The 24,696-nt window shown below is 40.1% G+C and overlaps 4 protein-coding genes across 6 annotated transcripts; 3 read left to right on the top strand and 1 right to left on the bottom strand.

Moving 5' to 3' along the window:
• Positions 1-1,593: 1,593 nt before the first annotated feature.
• Positions 1,594-4,978, top strand: RB195_008235 (uncharacterized protein; the record flags this gene model as incomplete). 2 transcript variants are annotated; one of them, XM_064194644.1, is made up of 8 exons in its annotated part: positions 1,594-1,671; positions 2,222-2,305; positions 3,806-3,925; positions 4,029-4,236; positions 4,309-4,323; positions 4,386-4,440; positions 4,796-4,833; positions 4,902-4,978. In XM_064194644.1, the coding sequence occupies 8 exons, from the start codon at positions 1,594-1,596 to the stop codon at positions 4,976-4,978; spliced, it is 675 nt and encodes a 224-aa protein (XP_064045789.1). The 2 variants fall into 2 exon arrangements, with proteins under 2 accessions (XP_064045789.1, XP_013293442.2); XM_013437988.2 differs by lacking the exons at positions 4,796-4,833; positions 4,902-4,978 and having other exon boundaries at positions 4,309-4,436.
• Positions 4,979-6,047: 1,069 nt separating this feature from the next.
• RB195_008234 (uncharacterized protein) lies at positions 6,048-7,157 on the top strand (the record flags this gene model as incomplete). The annotated part of the gene is made up of 3 exons (XM_013437989.2): positions 6,048-6,107; positions 6,800-6,894; positions 7,052-7,157. The coding sequence occupies 3 exons, from the start codon at positions 6,048-6,050 to the stop codon at positions 7,155-7,157; spliced, it is 261 nt and encodes an 86-aa protein (XP_013293443.2).
• An 875-nt stretch (positions 7,158-8,032) lies between these two features.
• On the top strand, positions 8,033-13,545 carry RB195_008233 (uncharacterized protein; the record flags this gene model as incomplete). 2 transcript variants are annotated; one of them, XM_064194643.1, is made up of 9 exons in its annotated part: positions 8,033-8,093; positions 8,426-8,484; positions 8,641-8,776; positions 11,205-11,304; positions 12,188-12,287; positions 12,367-12,516; positions 12,573-12,690; positions 13,292-13,427; positions 13,503-13,545. In XM_064194643.1, the coding sequence occupies 9 exons, from the start codon at positions 8,033-8,035 to the stop codon at positions 13,543-13,545; spliced, it is 903 nt and encodes a 300-aa protein (XP_064045787.1). The 2 variants fall into 2 exon arrangements, with proteins under 2 accessions (XP_064045787.1, XP_064045788.1); XM_064194642.1 differs by lacking the exon at positions 13,503-13,545 and having other exon boundaries at positions 13,292-13,437.
• A 3,897-nt stretch (positions 13,546-17,442) lies between these two features.
• On the bottom strand, positions 17,443-22,267 carry RB195_008232 (uncharacterized protein; the record flags this gene model as incomplete). The annotated part of the gene is made up of 10 exons (XM_064194641.1): positions 17,443-17,521; positions 17,590-17,650; positions 17,725-17,823; positions 18,200-18,277; positions 18,337-18,410; positions 18,623-18,724; positions 18,807-18,861; positions 20,277-20,505; positions 20,883-21,124; positions 22,138-22,267. The coding sequence occupies 10 exons, from the start codon at positions 22,265-22,267 to the stop codon at positions 17,443-17,445; spliced, it is 1,149 nt and encodes a 382-aa protein (XP_064045786.1).
• Between the last annotated feature and the right edge of the window lie 2,429 nt (positions 22,268-24,696).

The following is a 24,696-nucleotide window of genomic DNA, read 5'->3' as shown; positions in this document are numbered from 1 at the left end:
GCGCTCGAAACGGCGTGGTGGAGGCAGTAGTTGGGACCGTCGCAAACTTCAGCGATGGATGGTGCCAGCAAGGGTTTCACCACACTCCTAGCCGCTACACTACACCGAAGCGTCTTGAGAAAAGCCGCGTACGCAATTGCATACGTGCTTCATGTCGTTCTGACCCTACTATGGACTTGTATAACACAACAAAAAATAACTGAATGCGGTACGCAAACTCCGAAACGGGCCGTGTATGCATTCACTATAAATCATTCAGCAACGCTGATTGTAAAAAACGACTCGACGACGGACAAGATTATCAAACTCACTGAAAGATAATGCGAGAAACATGTGATCATCGTATGCATTTAATCGTATGAGGCAATTAAGTAACTTAACTCATACACCATTACAGGAAGAAGAATGGAACACATCAGAAGCAGAAAAAAACCGGCTAGTACAGATATACAGTTACCGCAATTAACAACAACCTGTTGTGGTGGTATAAGAAAGATTAAAGGCATCACCCCACGAATCTGAGGTGGTGCAGATTTCAGGTGGAGTATTCGTATACGGGATGGGAGACTATGGAGAGGGGGGTGATTCCGTCCATTTCTTCCTAAATGCCGTAAAAAACGGTCCGGAAGATGCGGCGCCGCACATTCTGGCGCGCTCCAGTCGAATTCGCTGTAGAAAATAGTCCGCCAGAACGACTGAAGCCGTATCTTTCGGGCCATTTTTTACGGCAATTAGGAAGAAATGAACAGAATAACCCCCCTCTCCCTAGTCTCCCATCCCAAGTACGAATACTCCTCCTGAAATCTGTACCACCTCAGATTGGTGGAGTGATGCCTTTAAAAGTAACACTGTGCTTCCTCATTCCACTTAAATAAGCGCATGGTTGTCAGTTAATTGTTAGCCGCATCCTCAAAACATGCCTGACATATCAGTGCAGAGTTATGAACGTGGGTATCTACTTCGGCGGATGCAGAGATGGTAGATACCTCACATTCTAGACACAGATCCGCTAGATCCACGCCCGCCTTTGCGCACGTTGGGAACAGAAACTAACGCGCCGCGGCTACGTGCTTTTCACGGTGTACGGTAATGCCAACAAGTATGAGGCTAAACTGCGTACTACTGAGCTTCACATCCGTGGTTATTTCGGGATTGGGAGTTTGTTCCAGTCCTTATTTGTTCCTCTCCTTGCTGGGGAATTCTGATTCCGATTTCCAGTCCGGGGAAAATATCGTTGCGGGGACTCAGTGGCTCCCTTATTTCCCGAAGCTCTAATTTACTTTTTTCTCTTAGTAACTTAAGTTTACATGTCATAGATCCTCTAAAACTAATGCTTAGGCCTTAGGGCCCCGATTGATTTGATTATTTACTCCGAGAAATAAGGGTGCCACTGAGTCGCCCCACCCCCCGCCAAAGACGCTTTACTCTTCCAGTCTCTCAATGTCTGGTCTTGTTGGACATGAATGTATCTTCCTGCTCATTTTAAAATCGACGGTCTCCCATTCCCTCTTTTAGTTTCTCGTCATTTTCTCCTTATGCATGTATTTCTCAGTGGATTATTGTTGTTAGAGTCAAGCCCATTTATTTAATGGTATGTATAGGCTTCAATTCGAGGAAGTGCGCTTCGGCTCTGCAACAAATATGGATTTCCCCGACGACGGTCCTTTCAAGGTACGCTTGGTACCAATGCTGGGTTTGTTATTTTAAACCTCTAATTTTAGGCATTTCTTGCTTTATTTACCTAGGCGACTACATCCTTCTCTAGAGCACACTTATTACCCTTTTCCAGGTGTTCGCAGGTCAAACCGATGCCATATTTTCTCATTATTGTTATTTTTCACTTCCTTTCCTTCTATTTGTGTTAACTACGTCGTTCAATGTTAATTTGGGGTAAAATGTAGTTGGGGCACCGGCGTCCTTATTTCTCGAAGTAAATAATTAAATCAATCGGGGCCTTAAGGTCTAAGCATTAGTCTTAAAGGAACTATGGCATGTAAGCTTAAGTTACTAAAAGTAAAAAAAAACATTATAACAACATATAGTAAACAACATAAGTCACAGTGTCGAGAAATAAGAGCGCCACTGAGTGCCCCTCCCCCTCCCCCAGTTACACTTTCCCCTTAATTTTGTGGTTTTCAACGCGAATTTCGTTTAAGTAGTGTCGAAATTTCTCCGTTGTCCCTATTTGTGGAGAGCTCTTATGCAAAGCGTTTTGGTTCAGGCTTTCATCGGGAACCTTCCTTTCGACGGCGTCCAAGGTGACATCGAGGCGATCTTGAAGTATGTCGGTTTCACTGACGATCAGGTAACTTGTTATGTTGTCTGGCATGAGATGAAGTCTGTTTCTTGGTTTTTTTTCTTCACCGAAATTGGCGTTTCATTACATTTTTTCTGTTTATTTTTTAGTTCATATATTTCTACTTTTATTTCTTTTAAAGGGCTTCTTCTCTTTCTGTAGTTTTTTTTTAAATATTGGTTGCCTCTTTCGAAGAGCTCATGAACATGTCTGACTATGTCATGTTATGTTATGTCTCACTGCAGTTGCTTCTAAGGTGTTAAGATAATGGTCTATTGTAAAATTTGCTTTGTAATCGTTGGAAATCCTCGTAAACAGAGATATTACAGAACAATCTTTTGAGGTTCAGATTTGGAGTCTTTCATGGCAACATCATTGTCATGATTGAGTAGAATGCTGCCTGCGCTGTTTTTGAAGACGTTTGAGAGCCACTCTCGGTAAGAAAGAAGACGAGGATAAGTTCAATTTTTTACTTGCCAGCGAAAGCCAAAGACTGCTGCATTCTGCTGATGTTGAATACTTCGTCGTTAGTTGAAATGGATAGTTGCTATACGAAAAGAGTCCCGTAACCGTTGATTTAGTGTGAAATATGTTAATAGATGCTCAGTCAGTGCCTTTTCTTATTGTTCTAAATCCATTATTGGTTTGCACTCATGGCTCCCTTAAAAGTAACGTTTGGGAAAATTTTCGATGCTGGGATTTCTTTAGTAGTAAGTATGGTAACGGATGTGCTCTAGCGTAGCAGCAAAAATTCGAAACTTTTCGTTTTAGTACAGAACTCAGATAGGTCAGGATCACTCAACAACGCCAGTGATTGATGAGATGAAAGCGCTTAAAATGTATTAGAGGCAGGGTATCACGATTTTGACGTGGTGTGGGATTTCTGTAGTAACGCACCGCATCCAAATGCGGCCGAAGATCATTCTCACCAACCTATTCAAGGGAAACAAACGCCACTCCCACGCTGTTCTTTACGAATATCAGAGAAAGATGGGCTGAAATACGCTAAGTTCCGCAATCTACTATCCAAACTCTACGCTTTTGCTGTGGTTTCTACGTCAAAATTGTGAGACGCTACCTTTAATCATGAAATTTCTCATAAGAGCACTATTTTTTGCATTCCACACCAGTGAAAAATTAAAAATCAATTAAATGAAAATTAAATTAATTAATCAATTAAATTAAAAATTGAAATTGAAAATCAATGAAAGGCAATGAAATCCACTTTAGAGCGTTTCATTTAGTCAATTTTGCTGATATATTGCAGTGCCCACTGGGTTTACTTACGCCTTGGGTGCTTTCGACTTTTGGTTTCTGGATACGTAGAGGACGAAGAGAACCAAACAAAAGAAATTCTTCTTAACTTGACACAAAATGTCTTTCTTTATAACACTGATAAATCCTTTATTTTTCTTTTCCTCCCGACTTGGTTCGATTTTTGATGTTTGCGTGTTTTCTAAAACTGTTTTAGAGTCCTTCTATGTCGAATACATTTTATGTTGCTTTTAGATCCATTCATTTCAAGTACGCATGGTTCGAGACCGCGAAACAGATAAGTTCAAAGGATTCGCTTATGTAGAGTTCAACACCGCTGATGAGTTGCGCAAAGTCTTGGATATAAATGGAGTGGTGCATAACCTCAACTTTTCTATTTTGTTTTCCTTAGTGCTATTATTGATTCCGGATTGCATCACTCTCTTCACTTTTTAATGTCACTCTTTTGCTTGTGTAGGACTACGGTGGAAGGCCCCTCAAAATCGACATAGCAAGTCAACGAGCAAATGACCGTGGAGGTCGCGGAGGACGTGGTGGTCGTAGTGGCGGTTGGACAGCAGTCGATCATCGTGTTGGGCATGGTCAAAGCAGTGGTTTTCGTGGCGGTCATACCGGCCGCCAACGTCGTCGGCCTTCGGACCGTCACCTCGAAGAGGATGAATTTGGTTTGCTTTTAACTTCGTTTCCTCTCGATGGAGACTGTTGGCGTTTTTCCTTCTGAAAATTGCTAAATGCAGTGGAACATCCTGACCGTCCTCGTCTCATTTTAAAGCCACGGACTACTGATCCGGCCGAACTCGAAGCGAAACGCCAGCGAGAAGCCGAGGAAGAAGCGGCTCGCCGTGCCAAATTATTCATGGCTTAGATAGGTTGCTTTTTATTTATATATTGGAGAGTGTATTTCTCTATTGCCTCCCGGATTTCATCATGACCAGACAATCATAGCATTGCTTAGATTTCATCCATAATTGAGTGGAAAAAGTAGGAGTAGTCATCGTCGCTAACGTAATCGTAAGAAATGTCGCTCATCAGCTGCTGCAATGACCACTTATGAAGAAGCACTCCGACGAGATTTTTTGCTTCCTTTTTCATCACGAGTGACGTCTCTTACCGGTAGAGCTACAGCCTTGTCGTCATAGTCCAAATCCAGCCAAAACCACATAAATCAGAGCGAAATCAGTTCCCTTACGCTATGGTTGCTCTATCAACTCAGATTTATTTCAGACTATCGAAGCGGCTTCTCGTTCCGGTTAATCTTTTCGGTGAATATGTTGCCTTATATATTGTCTTAATTATTACTGATAGCTTAAAACCTATAATAGTTTTATAGGAAGAGAGTTTAGCCAGGTTTACTTGCCTACCTCACTATTTGTAGTGAGGCTGTTATTGGTGACATTTTGTTGTTGATTTTATTCCGGCATTGTTCGCTGGTTTGTGGCGTTGTTTCCTACGTGTTCAGCGGTCGCACATACACGTCTCCTCAAATGTGGAATATTAGGCACCCATTGCTTGGGGTCCAAAACAATCCATATGCACGGAGTATGAGTAGTAAGGCACTGATTTCGAAGAGCTCAGTTAACGTCATCATATCTTCATTTCACTGTTGTTAGTTTCTGTAACCGCATTATTTCTTTTATCTGTTATTCTCATTTACATTAACCTATTGTAGTTCGGTTAATACGACTGTGATCATGTTAAAAGAACAGTGAACTAAAAGAACTTTCAAAAGGGCGTCACTGTTCCTATTTCGAGCTTCTCGAAGCTCGGGAAAATCTCAATAACGGGATTAAAAAGATGTGACAAATGAATGTAGTGAATCCAACTAATTTCCAATTGCCAAGATTGTTTTTCTTCAGTACAAATGACTTAGATGTTACTCGCGTGATTCCAAGAAAATCATAAAAAGAAAACAATTTAATAAGAAGAACTATAAAGTTTTTTTTTGATATTTGGGGATCCTGGAGACTTATATACGAATATTTTCCAAATGTTTTCTCTAAAAGGAACCCAGATGTACAGCTAGATCTCAACTTTGAACTGCATGTTTTATTTTTTCATGCTGGAACCTAGAATATGTTTTTTCATTCTTGTTTGCTGATGAACGCACCCAGGAAAAAGATGACATTTCCTCGGTAATCTGAGTAACAAATTTTAATCCCCTATTGTTAGCATTTGGGGGAAGATGTGTATGTGCTTCCGTATTCTTTCATTGGTTTTGCAGTCTTGGAGGCAAGTTACTTGTTTGTTGATTGATAACAAATCAACAGTCGTAGCACAAATCTTTTCTGTTCTAACTGATGCTTTCACAGTAGTGTCACTAGTTGCATATTTTTGTAATTGTTACTTGTATACACTACGTAAAAGGTTTTGAATAAAATTACTTTATAAGGTTGGTACCTATCTAAGCAGTATATATGTACTGGTTTATTTTTACTATTTCCTGACTGATTTACTGATTTATTGAGTAGCGTTCGTAATGGTTTCTGAGAAAGACGTTCACCAAAGGATATCGGAGAAGCTTAACCCTCTACTACTGGTATGATTATCACTTCTTTTAGACATTTCAAAGTTGTGTTAAGTGATTTCGCAACTAAGAGAAAGAGAGGACTAAAGTAAATATTACACATATTCATGACTATTCAATGATTACCCTTCTCAGCAAATATGTCATGGAATCTAGAGACTACCGTGTTGTGAACTACTCCACGATGAGTCTTTTTCGAGTTGTTATTGCGGTCGACGTCAGCATGTTAAATCTTCAGCTTTTCGATTTCTTTGAAATCTTTGTGGATTCGTCCTTTTCTCCCAGAGTACCATCTTCTTTTTTCTTTTCTCCATTTGACTGAATACTCCGCCCTCACCTTTCCACTTTATCAGTCGAAGATGTTGTTATCCATCTTTTCCAACACTAAAAAAAAACCTATAAATACTCAGTGTTCACGACAAGTACATGAAAAACCTGTCTGAAGTACGAAATCAAGGTATCAGTCTTTTCGTTTGGCAATCACGTTATTCTGCGAATGCATTGTGAAGACAGAACAGCTGCTCTTGTTTCAATCTCAAGTGAAGTCATCTGGCAACCTCTTGAATATGGACATGGAGTACAAATTTATTTTTGAGGCCGAGTGATTGCGCACATGCTTTTCTTCCATGTTTACTACGAAGCAGCCTTTTGTTGCATTAGCTTTGCATTACTCTTCAGTCTTTTCTTCAATTAAACTAGTTTAGGAAGTAACTGACCAATCGGACGGATGTGGAGCAAAATTTTTAATAACTGTAGTCTCAGACTCCTTCAACGGAAAGCGAGTCCTGGAATGCCATAGGTGGGAGCTTAGGTCATTTTTCCAGAGAAGAAAGTGACGTTTAGCCATGCATGCGCTTTTTTGTTTGTATTACCATACTTAAAAGACACTGTTGAGACTAGTTTACTAAGAACATGCCTTTTGAAAGATGGATGGATGACTGTGTGCCGTTTTTCAGGCTTGTCCAAGATGCAATTGCAGATATCATGCCACAGATCCACGCGGTAACCATAAATGCGTACACACACAGTAAATGGGAGAACGCTCAGAAGGCTGCTGCTTGAAAATTTCAGTTCTTTACCGACTTTTTTTTCTGTCCACTGCACACTGATCCCAAAACAGTATCAGTGTCTTCTTTCCTTATTTTAATTTTCCAAATCGTTGCTTGTTGCTAGTAAATGTTATCGAAAGGTATTTAATTGGAACTGAATGTGGTCGAGAATCCATACGATTTATTCTCATCTAGAGATGTTTGTGGAAACAATAAACTTCTTGTTCTTACTAAAACGATGCATATCTGATGATGATATCCTCAGAACTTGTTTTTTATGTCATTGTACTGTGGATCGGTTCGCAGCGTAGAATTATCCACCCGTATCTCAGTGTGATGCCTGGTCCATATAAATAATTTGTTGGAGTTGGTAACGTACTGCTAGATGCAGATTTGTGATCTGATTCGGCGCTAAGAAAATAGAGGTATAGTAGAGTCGAAATGACATGAAGCACAATGCAGTTGTATAAGGCTGCGAATCAGGGGGCGCGGTGAAGATAGCGGTTGGATTCGAGGTGGGACCAGCGCGAACCACAGCGACGAGTGGTGTCAGCAAAGGTGCCTTCTAAATTTTTACCGCTACATCCCGCCGCAACGCGTTGAGCACAGCCGCTTGCGCGACTGCACTGTGCTTGATGTTGTTTTGACCCTACTAAAGTAAATGTTCCTATAGCATACCTGTTAGCCTGCCCTCCTCTTCGTGCGCTTCCATGATGCGAGGTCTTGTATCTTTCTCTGTGGTTAGATCATCTTTTCCGAACTCGTGGATCTAACCTATAGCTTCGTATTCTCCGGAACAAAAGTTCCTGATCAACTCTAACTTCTCTCACTCAGAAACGCGCTGTCTTGAAGAAAGCTGGCGTGTGAGATACCTTGGTTGGAGTGTGGATGTTCACTGTGTTACTCGCTCGCTACTACCAGGCTTGTTTCAGAGACTCAGAACAACGAGGTAAGACTTGTTTGAAAACCCTCATTACTAACATGGATTAGAAATTAATAGAAATTATTTTATGACGTCTCCTAATTATTTCACGCCTGAAGTCACCCGTATTTTGCTCAAGAAAAGAGCAAGACATTTTGTGGAAACTTGCTTTTTACGTGAATATATTATTTGGAGTTGGTATTGGAGGAATTCTACCTCAATGCATAGAGGTTTTGCTCGCAATTCGAATAGAATATGGTTGACTTTCGTCAAGTTTCCACCTTCTAATGTTCTCTTCATGGCTTCACTTATTGAATTGAAAAGCTTCTTTGGAAGATTTGACTTCTCATCTTCTACAGAAACGAAAAAAGAAATCTCGTTGGAAGAGGAGTTCGGACTGATGGACAATCTTGATGAGGTCAGCGGTTTTTGACGTGATATTGTTGTTACTACTTCTTGTCGTTACTTTTATGTCTCCTTAGAATTTTACTGCTTTTTTTTCTTACTTTGTTTCGCTGTTTTTATGACCTTTCTTGTCCGCTAGTTACGTAGAAAAAAAAAGACCATTTTGAAGGCCCACATCGAACCTGATGTTAGGGCACGGTTTCGATCTGCTTCGGCTTACTTGCCTCGTATCGTTGGGCGACTTGAGCGAAGTCATCTCACCCAGTTCTACGCCCTTTATAAGCAGGCGACTGCTGGACCAGCAAGTCAGTTATTTCAAAGAATTCTTCATCACTTTTCCTAATTTTTTTTAGATTTCTTTGAACATCGTCGCGCTGCTTTAATTGATATTGCCTGCACTTTTCACTCAGACTTTTTAGTTCTTTCATTAAAGGCATCACTCCACGAATCTGGGGAATCACAGGTTCCAGGCGAGTCGTGCCTATACGGATTGTGGGGAGGAGAGGCGCGCTGACAGAAGCCGTCGTAAGAAACACCGTTCTGGACTCGTAAATTTACACCGATACAGGAAGAGATGAGCGGAATCACCCTCTTCACCACAATCTACGACCCCGTATAGGCATTACCCGCCTGAAACCCGTATTACCCCAAATTCGTGGGGTGATGCCTTTAAATTGCTAGGAAACTGTTCTAGCTGAGAGTACCCTCGTAGTTTACCGGTGAACCAGAAGTACTTCTGGAGAGAAAGATGTACCGAACATCCGTAGAAGGTTTGTGGACGTGTGTACAGACTTATAATGACTTGTGAGGTCGAGGCGATTTGTAAAGTCAGTGTTTCTATCCTCCCAGACAAGTCTAGCGCCAGTTTATCGACTTCAGAGGGATGAAAGGATTGGTTGGCATTAGGGCTGTTTCAACCCAGCGATCGTGCAAACACTACCGAATCTTTTACCAGCTGGTTTACATGAGGTGTTAATGAGGAGTGGCGGTGGGTTCTTCAGATGTCCGGATTTGATCCTCTCAGGGCCAGGTGAAGTAAGTTTCATAGCCGACATGCTGACATGTCGGACTTCAAAAAGCGGTATTTCTGTTCTATGATTGCCGAACCTGCTGTTGCCCTTTTATTCTTTAAGATCTTCCTTTATCGTTTCTCTGACAACTCTTGCAAGCTTGGAAGAGATTTGGTGATCGTCTGCGGCTCGTGCGGATCCACTCTGGTGTATTTGCGCGAGAACTTCCGGAGACATCGCCTATCAGTAGTCTTAAAATTCTTGGCTTTTCTCGTAAGCTGACCTGTGAGTCTTTCATATCATCGTTGTTCACCCAATGTCTTTCCAAAGGTCTGCTAACGAACTAGCAAAGAAACTTATTAGCAGTGGAGTTGTGATTTCGCTTTGTGAACTTTAGGGCCTTCTCTCCTTTACTTGAGGAGGAAATCTTTTTTTTTTTTTTTTGAAGGAGGTGATGGTCCGTCTTCTGTAGAACCTTGATACAACAGCTACATACTCCATTGACAAGCGAAACTTTGTAATGATGGTGATGTGGTTTTTTCGTCACGGTAACCTCTACCGGGGCGAATTCCACGTCCGGCGTAAATAGGAAGGGTCTTCGGCTTGCTAATTTTCATTGGCAGTGTTAGCCATTGCGATAAATCTGGAAATCTTTCCTCCATCTGCAGCTCGCGTTTAATATGAAGTGCTTCAGGCGTTCTTCTGTGGCCGCTTTTGATGTTGAAATAGCCGACAGTCAGTGATCTTACAGGGTTGCTCTTCTTTATGGTGCTTGTCTGTATCTATTTTAATAAATAAACTTCTTTTCCTCCGTGACCTGATATTGGAGCGTAAGCAACGAAGATAGTCAAAGTCGGATTTGATCCACATCTTCTCACCCACTGATGTCCAATTAGGATCGTTAGTTCTTTGAAAGAATCCATGTTCATTATCACACTCGTGTGGACAAGTGCCTCCATACATACAAACTCCACCAACTCTTCTTGTGTCGCATGTTCCTAGAGTTCCTGCCCAATGGCATGCACGGCGTTCAACGGGTCTGCTCTCGTGTTGACCAGTCCGATGACGTTGTACTTGGTTTTCTTCGCATGTATCATCAAATTCTCAATGTTCCCTTCCGATGCTGCGTGATTGCGTTATAAGTGCATATCGGCATCCTTGTCATCTTTTATTTTGGTAGCATAGATGACTATTGCAACTCCTTCCTTCCCTCCCGAAATGGAGAAGTGAAGTTCACTTGTTGCTCTCGACTAGAAGCTGGCTCCCTATCATCTCTTACTCATTTAATTGCAAGCTTTTGACCAAGGAGACATGTCAGATGCATAGTATGAGTCAGTTCTGGCACAGCAGAGACAAGGACAAAGTCGCTTTTGGACCACATTTAACCCTTTACCAGCTCCCTGCGCTCGCTCCACCTAGCCTCTCGACTAATCGGCTGGGTTATGAGGGATACCTTGGAGTCTAGTGCTACAGTCGGTTCAGAACGAAGTGAAACCTGTTCAACCGCGTAATTGACTGCACTAAAGTTGGAGAGGGGGAACCGGTTGCGATCGAGGCAAGACTATCGGTAGCTCTGCAGTCTGAGTGGAGCTGCTGGACTGCTTCGGGAGCAGCCGTTTACGCACCTGCACTACACCTCAGGTCGTTTTGAGATATACTAGACCATATGAGATCTTTGTAGTGTTGGTCCTGTTAGAAAAATCTAAATTAACGGAGATTTCAGAACCCGCCGACCGGCCGTCGTTCTTCGATGCCAAAGGAAGGATGAAGTACGAGGCGTGGGCTCAGCTCGGAGATATGCCAAAAGATGTGGCCATGAAGACGTAATTGTTATTGCTGCCTTTTCTATTAAAGCTTGTTCCTTTTTGTGCTATCTATTAGTAATGACTTCAGTCTAATTTTTATCTAATTCTTCTGTTTTTCTTTAGTTTTTCCTTGTTTTCACCTTTCTCTATTGATTTTATTTTTCACTCCAGATCAGAAATGCATTTACATCCCTACTTCTTTCTTACAATCATCATCATCATCATCATCCACTTACTCATTCTTTCTTTCTGCGTCTCTGTGAAGTCTCCAGATGAGAATTTTTTTTCGCTAAAAAAGAGGGTGTAGGAAACTGAAAAGTAGAGAAAGTAGAAACTACTTTTATTGTGGCCATTTGAAATCCAAAATCCTAAAGTTTTGTGTTCTTAATATAAATAGTTCCAAATTTTTAATTTTCGTTTGGGAAATTTCTCATTCTGTATATGAAGCGAAGAAAGACCTTAATATGTTTCCATGATGTTCTTATTATTTTATCAACATAGGTACGAGCAAATGGAAGCATAGAATTCGTCGTTTGCGAACTCATTTCACGATCGTGGTTTTTTCAGCCTTGCTAAATTTGCTATATTCTGCCTAGAAAAGAGGAACAATCATTTTGAGAAATGCTGAAGTCGGGGAAAAAAGATTCAATGAGCAAGTAATGGAGTTTAAAATTTTGCAGATTATTAGTGCTTATAGGCGTTTCTTCGCTATGGTACATATTTCATTTTATTGTTTTCTACTGCTTTTATATAGATTTTATCTATATCCATCTGCATAACCACTTTCCTCTTTGACTCCGAATTTGAACACGACTATAAGTCTATAGAAACTCTCCTCAAGTACTGCGCCTCATTGTCAGTTGATCTAGTTATTGTATTTTGTACTCTGTTAGTTTTATAGGTACGTTGCTAAGATGGCATATATGAATTTGGGTTGGGATCCAACGGCACAGGACTCATCTCAAGGTTTTGGCATGAGGCCAAGTCGTCCAGCAGCAGTGGTAATACAGGGAACTTTCTGATTGCTACTCCTTATTGCGCCTTTATGGTCTTTGTAATCGCTCCAAAAACAGTTTCCAGAGCGAATCATCTGACGGCAGTTCAGCTACAGTAAGTGACCGTGAAGCGCTGCTTTGGTTTACAGCAGCGAAAGCTGACGATGTCACAACAATTGCGGATATTTTTGAACGAAGATCGGAATTGCTCAATCAAAAGGATCAGCATCTTGGTGTAAGTATTACTAGTCGATTTGACTTCGATCAGCTAAACTAATTGTTGGGATTTAGATGACTGCCTTGCATTGGGCGATAGACTCTGGTTGTGATAAGGTGGTGCAGTTCTTAATTGATAAGGGAACTGACGTGAATGCTACAGATCCGGAGGGAAATACTCCGTTACATTTTGGTGGGTTTTCCAAGAATCCTAAGAATAAGTGAATCGTTGCTTGCGCTCTCATAGTCATTGAGATACTCAGTAGTTTTGTACTTCAATTTGTCCTTGCACTCTGTTTTTATTTCACGGTTCTGGAACTACTAAAGCTGTTATCAACAGACTTATATTCTCGCCACAGCTTGCCCAAATATGGACGCTTTCATCTATTATTAATCTCTTTTCTCTTCCTACCTATACTGTAAAGCTGAAACAATGCTCTTACCAATCTTTGCTGTACGAGACCGAAATTAAGAATCGGCGATCGGGTATCTGCCTTCCTCACATTCTATCGCTTCATTTCGTTGTGTGTAAATCTCTATCACTCGAATTATTGTCACTTGTGCTGCTGCTGAACACTCACTTGGTATGCCTGTTTCTCTGCTGTTCTTTAAACTGGAGCTATTTAGCTTTCTACTGCAGGTTTATTTAAGCTCGCCTACTCTTTGAAAACAATTTAATACTTGTGATTAGGTGCTACATTGAATGTGTCCATGAAAAAGAAAACCACAAGTCTTTCGTAGTTCGGAAACAGAGTTCTGCTAAGGGCTTAAGTAGTAGAATATTGAAATTTCAGCTGCGTACTGTCACCGACAAACTGCTGCTGAAATCCTGATCTCAAAAGGTGCAGACAGAACAATGCGCAACTACGATGGACAAACTGCTGCAGAAGCATGCGATGAACCAACGCTGAAGGCGATTTTGGCGCCGCCGTTAGTTTGACCCAACGATGTATTCTTTACCTATAATCCTTGACGTGCTGGTCGGGAAATCGCGTATTGTTCCAGAAATTGTGCACAAACTTCACTCACTCTGGAAAAATATTGGTGAACTCAGCGATGCACAATTTTTGGAACAGCTGTTAACTTTATCATCACATGAAGGACGTATAGATTGTTCAGATATGTGACTCTCGATTGTTCATCATGAACAATAATGGAAGTTGTCTTTGTTGATGACATAGGGTTCTAAAGCTGCCCATTTGTACTTTTATTGTGTCGGGTCATCAGCATTTCAGTGTTGTAAAAACCGTCCATCCGTCAATATACTGATAGAATACAGTGCGGTTTGTGGGACACTGAAAAATTTCAGTAATTTTTTTTTGATTTCATTTCGCCTTGTGAGGCCTTCCGGACGTCCTGTTTATGGGTTTGTATCTTCAATCGTATCAGTTTTTGCTTCAGATGTTGTAAAGTGTAAGTGGATAACTGGCACCAAGCACGTGTCTGTCCTCTATGAGGATTATTGACTTCTGTATTATGACTTCGTCTGTTGGAAATTATGGTTACATTCTTATTAAGGCATATCATTTTGTTGAACTAGTGGTTGATACCACAAATAAAATCGGTGATCATGAAGGTTTCTGCTTACTTGCGAAAACACAGATTGACGCTAGCTTTCAAAATGTCTATAATCCAGTAGTAGGTATGCGTGGTGAGACATGCACCCTCTCGCTTTCCTCCTTCTTTCCTTCATATACGATATTCTCCACCATTGCTTCTTTTAATCGTCGTCTCCCTTTCCTTTGCTGCTCCTTTTTCTACATTCACTTTCCATTCGTTTTTTTTTTCTTCTCGCAGATTAGCAGGTTACATGTCGAAGAACAGAGTTAGCAGAATCATCCGCTTGTAGGATTTGTCCAGCTAGACAGCAGAAAGCGCGTAGTTATCCATGAATTAGAAAGAAATATTGGGGGAGCCACAACTTCATTTGACTGCATCCACACATGAGCTGGCGACCATAGTAGCATTTTCAGCTATGAGTACAGCAGCGTTCTATGAGAACAGCTCAGAATAGAGGGGAAATGAAAAAAAAAACCGCCTACATGGAGATTTGAGCAGTGCATGAATAATATCTGCAGAATTATGTATAACATATCTGGAATATACAATGTGGTGAAAAATTACGTGCTTACATTTGACGTTGACAAAATTAATGCGTTGCTCCATCAAGAAGAGATCCTCAAAAAAAGCTTTGGCGCCATGGAAGGAAAATCATCCAAATTTTATCTTTCAACAGAATGGGGTCCAGTCTATGGAGCCAAAACAACGATCCACTTCCTCAAAACCAAACTCGGGATTTTTGGAGCGTTTTTTATGGCACAGATAATTTCTGCCACCCTGTACACCCAGGATAAAACTTTTTAAAACAAAACATTTCTCAAAATGTGAAAAAATAAGTAGCCAACCTAATATAGTACGTAGGACGTTTCGTAATATGACGACGCGCTCTCGGTTAAGATTTGCACTAAACTTTCTCCACATTATGCGGAAAACTCCCGAGATCTCGTTTTTCCTTCACATAGTCTTCCATAATTTTTCCGTATAATAGTGCATGAATAGGGTTGCGTAGTCTCAGTGGAATCTTTTCCCGTTAGTTTCGTCGTTTGTTCTTAGTTTGTAGGGATTCAATTTTTTTTTGTGTGATTGTGCATAATTAGCATTCGTTGTAATAGAAATCATCGTGAAATCTCAAAATCCGTCTTGGAAGAAGGCTAATGTGCACAGTCACACAAAAAGTGCAGAAATCCAACTGCCCCGAACTGAATTTTTCAAGGAGACGCTCCCCACGAATACAATTACTGATTACAACAAATGCAGAAGAAACTCCTGAATCGGTGGAAATGGTTCTTTTTTTTTTGCTATTAAGACTAAGAAAGATGAAAGTTCTGCGCAAAAAAATGGGAGAAAAATCGAATCCATACAAAATAAACCAAAACAAAAACATCTCGAAGGCATCGTAAAAGCAGAACAAACGATAAAACTAATGAAAATGAACTTCACTACGACTATGTAATCCTATTTATGGTCCGGCAGTGCCCTAAGGGAGGTATTAGATAGAAACGTCACAGTATACATCATGGTTCCCCTCCAGAGCATCCAATGGTTCGCATGACCATATATATGCGACAGCAAAGGATGGCAGAAGGTACAACAGGAGATGTGAAACGATGGCGTAAACAAGAAGAACAACGATGAAATCACCATATTGCATATAATAGCACGCATTAGAGAACATAACGTATATTTGAGACAAAAATCCACAGAAAAGGAGCTTGTATGCAAACGTACACAAAAGGCATGCAGGAGACAAACAAGCCAACAAATTAGCGAGAGAAATCACGAGAAATAATACTCACCACACAAACAGAGGAAGGTACTATAGAGATGGAAATCAAAATCAGAAAATATTATTTTATCATGTCGTAAGTCCTTGCGTGTCTGGTGTAGCTACAGCGCACCGGACTCAATGCCGCTGTAGGAGCGACTGCCTGACAACCAGACGGACGACGAAGTGACTGAGATGCGCAGCAGTTTACTTTGTCTACGGGAACGTAGGGCAGCATTTCGCTCCGGCCATTCTCCATCTACTCAAGTTATTGGGTTGGGAAACGGTTCCCCGTTCACTCTACTTCAGATTACCATTTATTCCGGTCCCTTAAGTATCTCTTGAGAAACTGTTCAATTCTTTTACAGATCTCAAATTCGCTTTTGAGTTGTTTCAGTCTCAACCATTCAACTTCTGATCAATCGAATTGAAACCCTCCCGAAAGATGTAAAAGTGTGATAGACGTTCATAGTGAATACATTGATGGATGATCATCAATATGTGATTAAGAAACTATGAAATCATAAGGAGTATGCGTTTGCAAAATAAAAATGTGTAGCCAATCTGATTCTTAGCGAGCGTGGAGTAGAAAACTATCGTATTTTTGATGAGCAGAGGTTTTTACTGTGTGTCGAGTTCAAGCCAATCCAATGAACCGTGGTAAATCCATTGAATCAAGCTCTAACGGATATGGTAACCGGTCATGACTATTTTTTGATCAGTTTAGTTTCCAGTTCTTGAATGATAATCTTTCAAAGGAATAACAAGTAGCTATCATCACATTACGCATTCCTCGCCTGTTCATCTACAACCACAACAGAACTTCGAAAATTAGATTTATAGTACGTAAATTGCAAATTCTCAAGATCATCTGTTAATGGTACTAATTAGATCCAATTTCCTGTAACTAATACTGGGTAGTTTTGTGGAAAGAGAACAGGTAATTATTTCCTAGATGGAACAATCGGCAATTAAACGTCCAAGGACATTTGTAGGCAACTACAAAACAGTCGGGTCAAAACGAGACGAACATGCCGTGAAATGACACGGTACGATTGCGCTCGAAGCGCGGTGGTGGAGTGTAGCAGTTGCGATCGTCTCACCTCGATACCTCTTGACCCGGCTGCCAGTAGCTCTTTGAAGATTTATCGAAGTTTTCATATAACGTAACATCCGATCATCACAAAAAAGAAACCACCTTCGATGTCTATTCTTAACTAGTGTGTACAAACGACAGCACAATGTAACCCAATCAATTTAATCGACTCAATTTACAAAAGGAAAAAAGATCAATTAAACTAGGAACGATCTGATCAATAAGACCTAAAATGGAAGACATACGTAAAGAGACAAATGAAGATCGATAGATAATTGTGAATGAGATTGCCTACAGAGGACGATTTGAAGTCTGTCGCAACAAATGTGTTATTGAACATTAAAACATGTCTGTCCAACCACCTTTAAGACGATGGCAATCCGTAAAAAAATTCAGACGAAGAAAACAGAAAATTTGTATATGGAAAATCACAGTTCACTATGATGAGTATGCTTTTTGTTGTGATAATATGGAATGAAACTCCAACACAACATAAACTTTGCAAGTGGAATGTATGTATTTGGTCAAGGTTGGTTATAAGTAGTGTTTCTTTTCCTTGCTGTTCTCTTTATCGGTTGTGCATTCATTATGCAGGTTTCCTCTCTGAAGTGTGCTATTTGTAAGCTATCAATTACACACATATACGATGGAAAACAATAAAAGACAGATACGGCTGAGTGATAACTTCATCCCTCCATCGAAAAGGAAACGCCGTAATATCTTCAATTGTTACTAAACGAGAATATTCACACATTCAACGAAATCAGTTAATAGCATACCTTACTGAGAACAAATACAATACACACATTCCAGACTTAGCGTATTTCCTTTCTTTCGAGGGCTTAGTGTATGGTTAGAGAGGGACTGACGGATTGGTCGCTTGGATCCTCCTTCTATTTCAACCTCTGAAACCAATTCTAATTCCGAGTTCGAAAACTGGTGATTAAGTATTTTAATGCATTTGCACCAATACATTGAAAAAAAAATTGGTAGCTAACACATAACTGCACCATCACATCGTGAACGTTTCCATTCTGAAATACTTATTTGTTTAGTTCCATTATCAATAAATGTAAGAAATTGTTTGGATAGCCAATATAATTCAACAGTATGATTAGAAAATTCAGTTGTCTCCCTCGGTCGGTTGCGGTAGTCACTGGTTTTATGGACAATTTAGCAACAGTGCAAAATCATATTCAAGCAACATGAAAGATTGCATAAGATGAAAACCTTAGAACTATAGCGAATTTGTGTGTGTACGAAATACTAAGAAGAACCCACCTCCAGACAAATCAATACTATTGACATTATTATCTTCAAGGAAAGGAGCAATAAGAATAGGTATTGGATTTGGATCTCCTGCAACAAATTAACAATAAAATCCAATTGCGAAAGCTTACGGTGTAAGAGGAGGTTACCCCACTGCTTGGGAACTGGATTATTTATTTTAGTTTTCTCCTCTTGATTGTACATACATCCGATGGTTTCGTGCCTGCAAAAACCGTTGTGATAAAGCAATTGTTGGTGGGAGATGGTGTTGGGCATCGTTCTGTGGAAGAAAAAACGTTTCAAAACATGGTCTTGTTGCACAGTTATTGATCACTTGAACGATAATCTGTGACATAATTTCCTCTTTTCTGGTCTTAGAACGTTTTGTACTGCTACTTTACTAAAACGTTTAGATAGTAGTTGAATGGCAGTTACCGCATATTCCCAAGTCCTTGGATATACAACCGTGTGAGGAGTCCTGGCTGGTCTGATGTTTTTAAACTGAGATTATGCACACAAGTAGCCTGCTCTATCCTTCTGAAAACAAAAGAGAAACGATTATTGATCTTTTCGGAAGGGAAAGGAGGGTGAAGTGGCTTTCTTAGTAAAGTCGACATACTTTAAATTCCAGGAATCAAATTTTCCACGTTTATTTCGAGCAACCACACCATTCTCTGGAAAAATGAAGTTTAAATAAGTAGATATCTCAAAAACTACCCGACTGGTGTATACACTTTTACCTTTGTCAGGATGCTTAATTGAAGAAATAAGTGAAGTATCATATGTAGCAGTGTTGAAACTAGACAAAGGCCGCGTATCAGCCTTAACGATCAACTGTGTGGGCTCTAGTCTTCGCGTCAAAAGTAAATCGTCTCTTACAGCACACTACTCTACGAATACATAACATTTACAATGGTGTAGAACTTTCTATCGCCATCACTTAATCTGTGACACGGTGGAGTTTGAAGAATACATACTAACGGAACTATTCTGGAATTTCGCTGCTTCGGACTCTTCTTCTTTGAACTAGTTTCTCATAGAAACGCACATAATGCATTAAACAATTTCTCTTAATACTTATAACACCTTCCAACTGTCGAGTGAAATAGCTGACCCTTATCAAGAAGACCTTCTTGCTCCAGAGTTTTTCTTCATTCATTTGCCTTATTGTGTTTTTTCCGATGATTTGTCGTAGATCCTGCTTGAAGTGAATTTTTAGGCTGAAGTTCAAATAATCAAAACTATAATAAACGAAATTCCTCCGAATAAAGAATAATAACAATGCCGAGTGAAATTAAAACAATGAAAAATAGGAAGTATAAAAAGTACGAAAGTATAATAAAATGAATTGGTAAGCCATTATCTCATGCGTATGACCAAGTAAGAGGTATTAATATCATCACAGTAATTGCAATGAATGAAACAGCTTCCACCAAAATGCGTAGAGGTCAAAAGGTTCTCGAAATTAACGGAATCAGGTAATTAGAGTCCGCCACGAAAACGTGCTAGGTTACCACCTATAAAAAATACATGTATATTTTACCTTTCTTAGAACAAAATTACCAGTAGTAGCAATTACGAGAAACTACTTTGCTCATATTTGTTTAGTATTCTTGTACAATCTCGTTAAGCGCACAGTTCGAACTACGTTCTCACCTCAACGTTAAGAACGTCGCTCGTTAGAAATCTAGCGGTAGAATGCTACTAGGTGGTCAGAACGTGGCCAAGTTGTGTGCAAAAGAAGGGTTACTAGTACTATGGCCAACTCTTAATCCTGATGGATAAGTTGGGCAGATTTCTTCAAAGAAAGGAACAGCACTGCTAGTTCTTATTATATGGGTGCGAGATGCCTGGGAAGCTGTCTGGATGCAAGTATTCGACAATGAATTTAAAAAGGTAGAGAAAATGAAGGTATTCATCATTAAAATACATCGACTGAAGAACACATACTCCTGGTGCACAACCTTCGAATTACCGGTACATACCTCTCATACCTCGAATGAAAATAGTGATGGAATTCTCAGTAGAAATGTAAGGGCTGTCATTACCGTTGTTCATATTCTTAGTACTTTTTGCGTTGTATTCTTACCTTTTCGTTGGATTTCTTCACAAAGCATTGCTTCCTCCGTAGGAAAGAAATCTGCCTTCTCCAGATAGGCTTTTCTCCTAGTGATTTTGTTTCGTTTGTTTTCCATGAGATCATCGTCTGATTCGTAGTTTTCCTCGCACGAAATTTCCAGGGATGCCCCACAGTTGTAGAAAAGATTTTCCATAGAGGATAATATCATTTGCGACGCATCAACTTCTGGCATTTTATTCTGAAAACGAAATTTGATCTCACGTTGATGTTGGAGTTTTGTAGCCTCTGAAAGGAACGGTGAGCAAAACGGACAATCAGCCACATATTTTGCCATCTGTAAAGAAAATTAAGGTAGGATAACTGCTTTGAATAGGACCCTGTACAGAGCAAGAATGTAGTGCACATAATGCGCAGACTTAGAATGTTCAGCCGTCAAGCCAGTCTGCGGTTGTCACTATCGATTAATAAATGACATATGAATAAGCGAAAATTCTGGACATGAAAGGCGAAGAACGGAGTATGAGGCTAAAATAGAGAAGTAGAAAAGAAATTTTCAAAAAGAACATGGATGTTGTTACGATACCATGAAAAGGATCACTACAAAGCAAAACTCACTTTGCGACTTTTTCCATGATCAGGAGTATGACGCATCGTTAGCACATCCCGAGTTTTCAAGGCTCCATTATAATTATTTGCTATTAAGACTGCATCTCGACCACTATGTGCCGTTTCTGTTGCAGCATTGGATATTTCCGTGAAAAGATAGAAAGTCTCGGGATGCATCTTCTTCACGTGTCGGTAAAGGAAGCCCGTGAACTCGTAAGGGCGCCAACATATGGGACAGAGCGTTTTGGCACCTAGAAAACTCAGACTGGTGTAACAGAAACGTTTTTTCTCTAGAGTGTACACTTCCATTTGAATAATCTAGTCCTCTTTGAGCAGATAAAGTCTAAAATGTGCATTTAGAACGAAAATTAGTTCGTTTTTGAGACGATATCTGGTTCTTAATGTCATCGATAAACCTACAGTCGCACCAGAGATGATGATCTAGATCACAAGTCGAAGAACATTCTCCAGTTCTTGAGGGTATCCGACGTGATTGGTTCAAGAACTTATGGTTTGACAAACGCTAATTCCTAGAACCTTCTGTGCGAACTTGTAACTTTTTCTTGAACACGTTTTTGTTTTGTGGACATCAGCATAAAGTTCTTTTTTCTTGCTTCTTGTTCTCATTTCTTCTTCGAATCATCATCTTTATGATTTATGATTTCCTTATGATTTTTTTCACTACCAGCCATTCTGCGTCACTCTGCTTATTGTGATTAACGATTAATAATAACAGGGCAGAGTAATTAATAATAAGTACTTATCCTAGTGATTTCTACTCCTTTGCTAGTCCACGTTTGATCACCTCATTACTCATTTCTGACAAGGCACATATTTCCTTTCTGGTCTGTTTTCCTAATGATCCAAAAAAAAAAGAAAAATTTGAGGATTGATGAACGAGTGTGGCTTCTTAGCTCTGAGCTAATGAAAACTGACAGGTTAGTAGCTACTCTATTCTAATCTAGGATCGGATTAAAACGATCTGAACCCTAGTGAAACCTCTTGACCGCTTGCGTTTCAAGTGGGGCGATGGGACCCTTACTCACTACCTCTGCAGCTTGATTGGAACTAGTGTTGGTTATTGGTGCCACCTCGAGCGCATCTGCCGTAGAAATTCAGAGATTCAAAGCAGCAACACCAGTATTGTATCAGTATTCCGCACATGCATTTTATATATCCCCTCTCTTATTTCACATTCACTTACGAAAGCCTCGCAGAAGAAACATCCATCAAAGGACTACTTCATTCTAGTTCTTTCTCTTACCTCCTTTATGAGTGTTTTTTCGTATTTGGTTTCCGCATAGCTCTCGAATTTGCGGAAAAATATCCAATGAGCCACACGTAAAAGAGCATTCCCCATATCCATTGACCGCTCCTCCAGTTGTCAGATTCATAACTTTTTGCAACTAATCTGAGCAAATGACTAACAACGATTCTGGTGAGACGAGACGACTTGAAAACAGTTATGAAAGTCGTCTAGTTACTAACAACGTGTAGTGGAGTCAAAGCATGACATGAAGCACGGTGCAGTTGCGTAAACGGTTGCGCCCGAAGCGGTGCGGTAGAGCGTAGCGGTTAGGTTCGGGAGAGGACCCTTACTACCGCCGTTCATTGCTGCAGTTCGCTATGGTCCCACCTCGATTCCAGCCGCTTTTACGACAGGGATACAGAAGATAAATGAGAGGCCGCGACAATTCTATGTCCAATTTCTTGTGCGGTCGCACCAATCACTTACTATGGAATTGTGTCAGTTCTTTCCGACTTTGCGCCGTAGGACCCGTCTCACTCCATTTCACCGTATTACATGTGCGGTGTGTGCGAGATACACAGTGATGCGGTATACGGATAAGTCGCTCCCCACTATGCGGAGCGCTGCATGCCCGTCGTTAACAGATCTGCAGCCCGGTTGTGCCTGGCGAATATCCACTTTGGAGCACTTCATTTAAAGAAAATTTCGCCAAGCAAAGTTGGAAGCACTCTTTCTGATCACAATTCAATCTTCGTCGATGCTATTGCATTCATTGAAACTTTTGGAATACACTATTTGGCTAGACACTAAGCCAGCGTAAGGGCTACTTTTAACTAAACTACACAGTTTACTTGCAGGAGATCATGCATAACAAGAATTTTCTTATCAACAGGATTATAACGAAGATCTCCAGGAATCTGGTACTAACAATTCAGCGGTATACATTTAGGTTTCGAACATCAACACAGATGAAAACAGCTGAATTCTCAAGAACGACCTAGTAACTCATAAGTATCGTCATACATTTTTTAAAAGCACAAAAATAGCATTGGAAAAACGAAACGTTTGACAATAATTGCCCAAGGCCAAGAAAACGATATGCCTTTTTACACCAACTTCTGACACATTTTCAAAATCTGTACAATGGGAATGTTTTCAAGATCCGCAGAATGGAATCCGTTCAAACAAACATAAGAAAACAAGTTTCTAGCAACCTTTTATTCAATTGGATATGTAACAATCACGCTTTGCTGCAAAAAAAAAGAAAAAACTTTATCATACTACAACATCAGTACTCACAAGGCATATAAACTGGGAAATAACTGACAATTTATCAGCAGAAAAATAATCATTATGCTTGAACATTGATCAACTCAAATAGGAGTAAAAACTGTGAAGAGCAACAACTCCAAGTTTTCTTTGATAAAAAAATTTAGATATGAAGCAAAATTACCTCCATAAAGTTTGCTTTTCCTTCTTCGTCCCTGCCGACATGGAAGAGGTTAAGAAATTTCAGCTTTGTCAAAACAGCGAAAATGGTGTGTAAAACAATAAAAAGCGGGTTTCTCCGCAGTTTCGACAGCGACCGAAAAGAGGAGGAGTTGAGATATCAGAATTCGTCTCAAAACAGTGAATATATATATATATATATCAAGAATGCTAATACCATAAGAATACTCATGACATCATCTGATCCTCCCCTACCTCTGCTTTTCTAACCTCGGTCAAATATTTGTGTAGTAGCGACTGTCACAGTTTTTTTGTAGAGTAATTCCAACAATGAATAGCTACAGCATAGAACAAATGTTATAAAACAAAGAAAGCTTATAATCAGGTAGAATGGTGAAGGTATTGTTAAGAACCTTTCTTACTTTTGCTGTAGGAGGAATCGCCCACCAATAATTTAAAGACCTGAGTATATAGGAATAGTAATACAGGCGATGTAATCGCCCATATTACTAGCTCGACAAATGTCGGCACAAGAAGTAAAGAATTTTAAGAGGAATATTTGCCATTATCAAAATCAATTGTGTGCGTATCATTAGGTACCCACAGGTTCCACGACAGTTTATTTTAGAGGAAATGACTGGCAACGACAATTGTTAATTGCGCTGCGCAGCAGTTAGCAGTATCAACAGACCATTGCGCTGCGTTCGCTTCATGTCCTGCCCATACATACAACATTTCCATTTTTTTTAGTTTTTTTCTACGTTGATGTAGTACCTTTTTGTTCCCTGAACTGCCCTAAAAGCCAACTGTACCAGGTAATTGCAATAAAAACACGGCGCACGACTCCGGTGATGTAGTGATTGGTGGGCACGGCTTAAGTGACCACAGGTAGCCCAAGATATACCTGCACTGGCCTACCTACAACCTCTTCTGCAGGCACTTATTCGGCTGGACATAATCGGCTGTGGATACCTAACGACCGCCCCCAAATCTATGCATAAACGCACACATACCTGTTAACTTGTGTAATATCTGTCATAAAAGATAATATGCCATTTATGATATGACCGGTATAGAGTACAGATACCTGGTGAGAGTAGAACAAAATAATAAAATTTAAGGTGC

Source organism: Necator americanus, chromosome III (genome assembly GCF_031761385.1).
Source record: "Necator americanus strain Aroian chromosome III, whole genome shotgun sequence".
NCBI classification, from domain to species: domain Eukaryota; kingdom Metazoa; phylum Nematoda; class Chromadorea; order Rhabditida; family Ancylostomatidae; genus Necator; species Necator americanus.
This window is presented reverse-complemented; position numbering and strand designations above follow the sequence as displayed.